The sequence below is a fragment of the Pelobates fuscus genome, chromosome 6 (assembly GCF_036172605.1).
Source record: "Pelobates fuscus isolate aPelFus1 chromosome 6, aPelFus1.pri, whole genome shotgun sequence".
Taxonomy (NCBI): domain Eukaryota; kingdom Metazoa; phylum Chordata; class Amphibia; order Anura; family Pelobatidae; genus Pelobates; species Pelobates fuscus.
Window position 1 is genome coordinate 118,728,654 of NC_086322.1, and position 9,713 is coordinate 118,738,366.

The window sequence follows — 9,713 nt, forward strand, 5'->3', positions numbered from 1 at the left end:
CCTGTGTTCAACTTGTCTGGTTACAAATAAGTGTATTGGTCCACCCATTGTACAGTGCTACTGAACTTTTTGGTGCTTTATATAAATTATAGTAATATGTTTGTTAATTCTGTTTCAGGGATATTTAGATCAGGATTGTAACCCTATGGCATTTACTGGACTAGCTACACACTTACATTTCCATGAACCATCAAATTTTGTCTTTGTCAATTTCCTTGAGAAGAACTTGTTTCATGAATTCTGTCAACCATGTGAGAAAGGTACATATAATTGATTATTTATGTTGCTTAAAATGTATGTGTTGTTTTTTTTGGCTATTACATGACTGTTTGGGACGTGGACATTACAGCTTTTAGGTCATTAAAAACTGCAATATGGGTCATTTGAATTTTTTCCATTGCTACAGCTTGAAGCACCCTGTGTTGTATGTCTAAATGGTCAATGGTAGGTGGGTAAGGTTTGATGACGAATATGCCAGAACTAACAAACAAATCTAAAGATGTTGAATTCTCACTTTAGTGATTAATCCTGCAAATGTAGTTAATTAGCTCAGTTGGTATGTAAACTGGAAATAACGAACATGCACTAAAGTCAGACTGGAATTCAAAATAAATTTCAAATTTAAGGCCAAGGCAGCTGGTGGGAATTATTATACAATTCAACTGTCCTTCCAGTTAGGCAACTCTGATGGTAACTTTGAAATTTACTTTGAATTCACTCTGAATTAATGACAATTCTTACTTTAGTATATAATCCTTATGGTTTTCTTTTTCTTTTTCTATTTTTTTTTTTTTTCATGTAGTAGTTATTTCAAATTATTTTCTCACACAGACCCAAAACAATTTCCAAGCAGCGTTATGGAAAAGCTTGTGCTGATTTTGGCAAATCTGTTTGGCAGATCATACTTTCTTCAACGTCCTGTCAAAGCTCACCATTCAAAGGTAAGAAATGGATTTTAGGGCTTTCACACTCTTCCCAGCTAATTGTTAACTTCATTGTAAAACAGAATTTACCTAAATAAATAATTACCCAATGTATTATTCAATGTGAGAAGCATGCATTCTATTATTTTATATATCTTTAAGCTCATCAGCCCTTGCAGACCATCCCTTCAGACTTTTTAATGTAAACACTACCATGTCAGAGGCATTGCTGCTTAAGAACATCTATAGTGGAAGACATTCGGCACTTGTGACAACGTATCGGGTTATACTATTCTTGAATGCGCCCATGGGCTTCCTTGCACCATAACAACTTGTTAGATGACGTTGTTATGGTGATTGGAGTGTCCCTTTAAGCCGAGAAACCACTTGACATCGCATAACTCCTTCAGGACATTTTTGAAGGACGTAATTTCATCCCAAACTTTGGGAACAAATTCGATGCAGAATATAGTCATTAAAATCTAATTTAGAGCAACTCCACACAATGCTATTATTTCAAGATTGAATAAATTATTCCTGAGACATTTTACTGAATTTTATACAACCGATAAGTAGAGTGATTTATATCCAGGTTTGTGTAATATCTGTATGCATAAACTTTTGTTTAAAATATCTTGTATCAAATTAGGATTACTGGATGAGCAGTGGCACTTATAGACACTAATGTTATTGCGATCACCCAGTATTTAAGCATATCTCCAGTGCTAGAATTTGTTGCCATTTTTTCTCTGCAATTAAAATCAAAAAAAGTGTGTCCAACAAGTTATTCTGTGGTAATACTTGAGTTAGTGCGGTATCATATCTTTGTATAAAACATTCACGTTTATTCCTGAGCTGTGGCTCACTCAATCCATCATTATGACTGGACAACCAACAGGGATCATTGACTAATAAAATATGAGGGAAAAGAGCCTGTTATGCATTGCACCTTATTTTTCTATGCATCTAGATATGATTATATAAACATGTGAATATTTGGTCTAAAACATCTATGTATTTAGGTTACTCACCCAGTATTGTTCATATTGTTACAGGTGTTTCTTGACAACCTCCCAGACACATTTTCTTTAGCCCTCGCAGAGCGCAATATGAAAGTTGCAGAAGTATTTGGATGCTGTCTTCTAGCCGCAGCAAAACTGGCTGACATGACAAAGGAATATCAGCTTCCCCTTTCCCAAATCAGTAAGTCACGTCTGGTTTGTCACCATTTTATGATTCTACAAATAGGCCTATTGAATTTCTAAAAGTGGGACTAAAAGCAATATTTGGAATGCCCCTGTTTAGGAATGAATTGACCGGGCACTTCCACGCGCCTAGAGACTGCCATCAACTTTGCCTCATGGATAATGCAGAATTTAACAATGAACTTTTAGTATTCATTTTAAAATGTTATTTCTTTCCAGCTTGGGCAGCTGTGATTGGCTTAGACTGCTTAAGCGTGTTAACTTTGTCTATCTCAGTGCTGTTCAGTTTTGACAGAATGACGGTGGTATTTCAGAAGTGCTAACATGGTGTGATACAATGATAATGTGTCAATATAATATTAATTTGTTTAATTTGTGTGTAATATATGCTTCAGACTTCTCAGGTCAAGAGTGTAAAGATTCCCACCTGCTCGATCACTTGATTGATAGCAGTGTAGAAAGAAATGGAATCTCTCCCTTTGCGTGCCTGTCCGGAAAAAGTAATCATGATTTGATTGCCATGGAAAATGCCAACAGTGTAAGTATATTTGTTTATGTTTAGAGCATGGGTATTCAATACAAAACCCCTAGCTGTTTTTGAACTGTATTGTGCACAAAACATTGCCAGATATCCACAATGCAAGTGGCTGTTATTTGCAAACCTGATTTTGACAATTCAATAAAAGTGTGATCATTTTAAAGTAACAGATGTTTATGAAAATGATCAAGACTTGTATTTTGAACCTTTCTGGAGCTTAGAATACATTTAACGGTAATAATGGGTGACTAGTAATATAGTGAGCTTATCAGTTTTAAATGATTGCACTGTATTTGTTCCTATTGAACTGTATTTAATAGTATGCTATAGCCAATCTTATTCTAGCTTTATTAATAAATTATTCTAGTATAGCTTAATTATGTTCCTGGAGAGCAAAAACAAGTCGCAATAGAGTGCTGGGAACCCGCTCAGTTCTCAAGCTGACCAAAAGGGCAGAACAGATCCAGGCCGGCTCTCTGCCCAAGAGATACAGCAACCCCAGACGATCATTTCAGTCTTGTTAAGCATAATCAGTGAGGTATAGCCAATATCAGTCTAGGCACTGTGAGAAAGGGGTCCATGTCTGGATTACCCTTTGAACTTAAGGAGAGCAAAAACAATTGGCAAGAGGGTGCTGTGAATGGACAACAGCTCAAGCGGGGGGACCCACCAAAGGGCAGGCTAATTGGGCTGTTATCCGTTCTCACCTCTCTTGCTACTTGTTTTTTCTCTCCTTAATTATGTTCCTATTCATGTCTGCAAGATTACTTGAATTATCAGATGAGTTTTCCTTCTCGCACACTCATGTAAGGGTGAGTTTTAGGCTTTACTCCTGCAATCTCACAACCAGGAAGGGGATGCTAGGAAGGAAAGTGCAAAGTCAATCAGTCAATCAAACCAGTACAGATTATGTTTTAGGTGCTATTTTATCCTGCAAACACCTGTATAGTAGAATCTAACAAAAATTGTATTATTGATTATGGTTATTAAGCACACATACAGATATTCCAGTTACATTGCATTTTTATGAAGTTTTATTGCTATAAATACCACCATGTTTCTTAATACTTAATGTTTAATACTTAATGTTTCTTAATAAGATAAGGCCAGGGACTAATGAAAGTATTTGGAAAATTGGGCAGACACATTTTTTTTTTTTTTTTTTTTAATATCTATGCTGTGCTAATATTTTAGTGATGTTTAGTAGTGAAGAGGTCCATGTGCTTACTGATGTGCAAACCCTAATACATGTAAAGTGTCTCGGATAAGGGTGCTATAATACAAATGTAAAAAAATATAGAATTACAAATTTTATAAATTTATTCTAAAAGATCACTCCAAACACAATAACCACTAATTGTGAAAAGTAATTGTGTAAATAGGCAAAACATTTTATAATGATTTAGATTCTTACCTGGGGTCCACCAGGCTCTGATCCCAGCCTCAACCTCGACCCATCCTGTGTAGAGCTGGAAACTGAGTTAGTCCTTCACTGCCAGGCTCAGATTAAAAGTACCCTGCAGTCACCAGAACCACTACAGCTTAATGTGGTTCTGGTGTCTACAGTCTGTCCCTTCAGACTTCTTAATGTAAACTCTGCCATTTCAGAGGAATTTCGGCTTAAGAACATCTATAGTGGAAGTCTTTCAGATGGCCACTAGAGGTGCTTCTTAGCCCAATGCTGCACAGTGGGAAGCAGTGGAGTTCAGCATCTCCACACTCTGCATGAAGACGCTGTATGTTCCCCATAGGGATGCATTGACTCAATTTTGCCGCTCATGCACAATGGCCTCCCAATGCTTTCCAATACTTTCTAATAAGAGAGAACTGCGCTACTCTTCAGTTGATTCTGTAAAATCCTGATCTCAAAATTGGCTGAGATTAGGATTTTACAGAATCAACTGAAGAGTAGCGCAGTTATCTCTTATTTACTTAAGCAGATATGTCAGCCTAATTTTAACTCCTCTGCATATATGAAAATAACCCTAACACTAGCAATATATGGGGAAGATTCCTGTTGCAAAATGTAATGAATTACAAATAAGTATGATTAAAATTGTTTCATCATGCATTTAAACTCTTGCTGTGTTTTGTGAATATTATGTGATATTAAAATGTATTCCTACAGCTTATGTTGCAAACCGCTCAAATTCCTGACAAGTACATTCCAATACTAAATCTGGAGAAAACAGATGGTTCTGGGAGAAAAATGTTACTCAATGCCTATGCACTAGATTTCTTCAAACATGGTTCCCTAATGGCAATTGTAAAAGACAATGGGTATGTTTAATTTCCTAAGTGTCCCAATAATATTGCAATACAGTGCGGTCTTCATGCTAGATAAAAATGTTTTAATGACAATAGTGGTAAGCGACTCGTAGTTGACTGATTAACAAAAAAATAAAGAAATAGCATAAGCAAATGGTATTTATTACATAGACTAAGAAACATTACATGTGGAAACTCGGTACATTTAGGCCAATATTTCTACGCCTGTCCAAGGCAGGTGAAGAAATGGCGTATCTCAATATGTCATTATTTTTTACCCGCCAGCCATTATTTGCTAAAATACCGGTCACTACTTTTAGCAAGTAGATGTTTGATGGTCAATTTCAGAAACGGTGACAGAGTTACAGGCATCTGCTTATAAAAAGTCACTATCAATTCCCATTATTCTCGAAGAAAAGAACCTATTGATTTATTCCAACTATATTGCTTTTATTAGGTGTCACTAAGCCTTCAAATTGATTATTTGATGAAGTGTGCAATCTCGCTGTTAGTTAAGAAGCTATGGGGGACTTTCAGTTTCCCATTGATGAAGGGTTAAGAGAGGAGTTAAGAGGCACACAAGGGGGACGAGAGGGATTAAGAGATGCAGAAAGGTGTAGGGAGTAATATACACACAAGAGGTAAGGGGATTTGGGGAGAGACTCAATAGAGTAAGAGGGATTAGGAGGACAACACAAAAGGTGCAGACACACAACACTCCCGAAATTGTAAAAACAAAAAATTTGAGGGGTGCTGCAAAAAGCTTATTAAGCAGTTTATCAACAGATTATCATGCTTGAGAAACAAGAAATGTAATTGTATTGAGTGGAGGGAATAAATGGACATTATGGAGGTGAGACATGAGATGGCAGTGGTAAAAAAATACAGTTTGTAGCAGATTGCTTTAAGGCTGTTTTAAGACCGACATGGAAAAATGATTCGTGAGCAACCCCGGACATCCTCAAGCCGATCCGTGGAGGATCAGACTTTGTATGCGAGCTTGTGGGCAAGGGGGAGCAGTGTAGTGGATTGCATTAAGGCTGTCCTCAAAATGTGTGTGTTTTAATATGCTTTAGTGTATTGCTTATTCTATGTATTCACATTGTATGCAGCATTCGTCTGATTGTTCGGTAAATCACTCAGTTTATTGTACAAGTGAAACTACCGAGCACTCAGACCACTCCAGGGATAAGTGTGCCTCTCATTACCGTTCGCAACAATGTTGAAAACTGATCATTGGCAATTGGTACTTTGTTCTATGGGTGGCCGCCATTCGGGATACGAACATGTGGTGGCGGCCATCTTAACTCCCGAACAGCGGTGTTTGGTCGCCAAGTGGTCGTCCGAACCAAAATCGGACACTTGACTAAGCAAACACCGCTGAGACATCCAGACTTCCATATCTTCGTGCTGAAACAACCGAACGAGCCGCCGTTCAGTAAAAACTCATCCGAACAAGGGTATTCACATGCAGGCAAGCAACAGCCATTTAATTCGGTATTTTCATCCATTTATACCCACGAGCTGAGACCGACCGCAAGGCCAAAATTTATGGAACTATTTTCGACTACTGTTACCTGTGCGGTCGGTCAAAACTTTACTCTTCCATAACTCCCGAACCCCTGGTCCGATCTGGGGCTATGAGGGGATCCACTATTTAGGAGTGTACCCTATGTATTTGGGGTACATCCAGGAACTGGGGGAATAATGTACATGGATTATGTGTCATGCTGTGGGGAGGAGATGTGTGGGAGGTAACATGTATTTTATTGGTTACTGTAATAATTACTGTGGGTGACTCCCTTGCATGGGAGAATTGCTTAAAAGCAGGGATGTGAAATTAAACCTCAGTTCAGTTCTGCTCCTAATTCTGTGTGTCGTCCAGTCATTGGGAAACGTGTGGGATACTTTTGGATTACTTTACTAGTCGTGGATATTATCCTCTTTGGTTTTATTACTTGTTCCTGAGCCTTATTTGGATTACCAGCAGGGATAATCTGTGAAAGACCAGAACTCCGCTTCAGTTGTATATAAAACTCAGAAATGTACCCTGCATTCAAACATTTCCAGTGTCAGAACTAATTTAGAAGGGGCCTTAGTGGAAGATTTTTTTATTTTTATTTTTTGTGCTCCTACTTTCGCAAGGGTAGCCAAAAAGTAGGTCCCCCATCTGTACAACTCCCACAGTGCTTTTCCAGCTGGGGATCTAACAATTTTCCTATTCTTGCAGGGACCACAGCATCTGAGCGGCCCCTGCTGACTCGTGCCTACTGGGTGGCCTTAAGTGCAGGGGCCTCCAGATGGACTCCTTTAGTGAATGGGTCCAGGTGCAGCAGCACTGCATATCCAACACTTATGTTGCCTACAAGCTGATTCAGGGCATCCTGGGATCACGGTTTGATCTTTTCATGAGAGAGCAGAAGCGAGAGATATAGAGATGTACAGATGGACGATTTAGGAGAAACTAATTATGTATTTATTTCTTGCTGTAGGTTTAATGAAGGTGATGCCTACTACAAATTAAAAGATTTTACACTTTCTATTTCTGCTATAAGGTGGGTATAACATGATGAAGAAATACAATTATTAAATTTTTAGTTGCAGTGGTCATTTTCAATAAACACATCGAAGGTTTAGATGTTACTTGAAAGCTCCACCAAATAGATCCAAAATATAAAGGTCAATTCTCCATTTCTTCTCCCTGCTTTTATTTAAATGTCATAGTTTTTATATCTTATTTTATTTTTCTGCCTTTTTTTGTACATTTAATTGTTTATTAACACTAATAAATCCAATTTACTTACATGAATGTCAGATTGAGGTAGAGTACAGAGTATAATTCTTCATTATTTTTTTCTTCATCTTTTTCTTGCTATGTAGGCTATTCTATTTATCTATATGTGCATTCAAATCCAGACACCAGACCGCGTTATCACAGCCTGTCATTATATAAATGAGACCCTTGTCGTACAGCTTAGCCTTCTGGCAGACATCCTAACATTGATTGACTACCGCAGATAATCTGTATAACCTAAAGTGTTACTCACAATCTCCACCTTTGCCTGGCCTTGTAGAGCTCCACTGTGTGTGATATGGAATGTTGGTGACCCAGTCTTTGACAAAATCTATTCAGTTAACAATTTTTTTTTTTTTGTTTGGCACAACTGTCATTTGACTATATATTCCTATATTTTTATGGATTTGTTATGATTTTATGGAGCACAATCCCATTTAAGTAAAATTATGTGCATTTGTAGTTACGTTAAATGTCGTGAATAAAAAAGCTCACACAAATGGGGTATGCAATACTCTGTCTACAGTGTATTGTCATAAATATATTTATGTAAACATTTTGTCACTTTTAGGTTTTCTCTGTGCTGTTACAAGATTATGGAAACATGTTATTGTCTGCAAAATTTTGGAATGCATATCCTGTTTCTTTTTGCATCACAACTTCTATAGTGTAGTTAGATCAGTGACCAACTAAAGCAGCAGAGTTATTCATCTTAATTTCTTTGCACCCTCCTCTGCATTAAAGAGAGGAGATATGCCCAACCAAATGAGAAGCACTGCAGTTTCAGATACTCACAGAATCGGAGCATGGGAGTTGGCTCTGGCCAAAAAGATGCTATCTACTCAGGCTACTCAGGGAGAAGAGGCAATGACATTTCTGTCCGTAGTCAGGACACAGGATATAAGTAACTTAACTCTGTGCTTAGCCTGGTAGGCTGCCTTAATTTAGTTTTTCTAGTTGGTTTGTGAATACCTATTCTTATTGTGAAACTTGGCAACTGGTCTGTAAGAGGAATAAAAGGAATGTGCACATGGGTTCTGCTGTTTACTTATTCTAAATTATTCTAGTTTTGAATTTATTTTGAATTATTTTTTAATAATACTCTTAGACAAATGATTATGTTCAACCCCTTTTTTCCTCCTAGATGTATCTGTATTTTTTAATTGTTGTTAACCACAACTTTCTCCATTAATTTACTATTACCCTCCTCTCAACTATAAAACTATAGAAGTGACCGCCTGGTGAAGACCCTTAAAAGAACTACTGATTACATAACTGTTTTTTTTTTTTTTTTGTCTTCTGATAGTTTGCCCAATCACAAGTATGTTGTACTATTTCATGAAATGTTTTGCGTTTACTTTTTGAAACGGACACATGTGTTAAAAATTAAAAAAACAATAGGTGCATTTTAATGACTTTATTTTTTTTCAGTGTTTCCTTGAGAGAAATGTGTAAAGATGAAAATGACCCGGTTGTCTTGGCTTTTGAACAACTTCAAAGAGAATACAGGGAAAAACTAGATGCCGTCTAAGAAAGGTGCATGGAGTGCATCCAGCACAATTCATTTTGGATAAAGCTTTCCAATCCTTCAAAAATGTATTTTTCTAATGAATGTATGATCGGGTACCAGCTTTTTTTCTGTGTATAAGAACATGTCTAATCTGAGCACATTAAAGCAGTAAATATCTGTTAATACTTGTCTTTGTGTCTATTTTTCTGAAATATGCTTATGTTGTTATATTTAAACTTTTCAGGTTGCCTAAAGTTTTTACATGATTGCTAGTATTTTAGATTTATATTATACTTGTATTTGTTGCATGACAAAAATATCAATGTAATTTAAAAAAAATCACAAAGCGTTTTTTTCCCCATTAAAATGAATAAGAATAAATGTCGTTTTTTTTTTGTTTTTTTGTTTTATTCATGGGGTGTTTCAGTGTATAAATAGCATCTCAACCATTGATCTATGTGCTGTATGTATGTTA

General features: G+C 36.8%; 1 protein-coding gene across 1 annotated transcript in view; it reads left to right on the forward strand.

Moving 5' to 3' along the window:
- LOC134614424 (probable ATP-dependent RNA helicase DDX60) overlaps positions 1-9,423 on the forward strand; it is a 157,556-nt gene extending 148,133 nt beyond the window's left edge. The window contains exons 31-37 of the mRNA XM_063458195.1: positions 119-260; positions 832-941; positions 1,979-2,126; positions 2,524-2,666; positions 4,795-4,946; positions 7,427-7,489; positions 9,160-9,423. Of these exons, the coding sequence (XP_063314265.1) occupies positions 119-260; positions 832-941; positions 1,979-2,126; positions 2,524-2,666; positions 4,795-4,946; positions 7,427-7,489; positions 9,160-9,259 (858 nt within the window). The 3' untranslated portion in view covers positions 9,260-9,423. The remainder of the gene's footprint in view (positions 1-118; positions 261-831; positions 942-1,978; positions 2,127-2,523; positions 2,667-4,794; positions 4,947-7,426; positions 7,490-9,159) is intronic.
- The last annotated feature ends 290 nt before the right edge of the window (positions 9,424-9,713 follow it).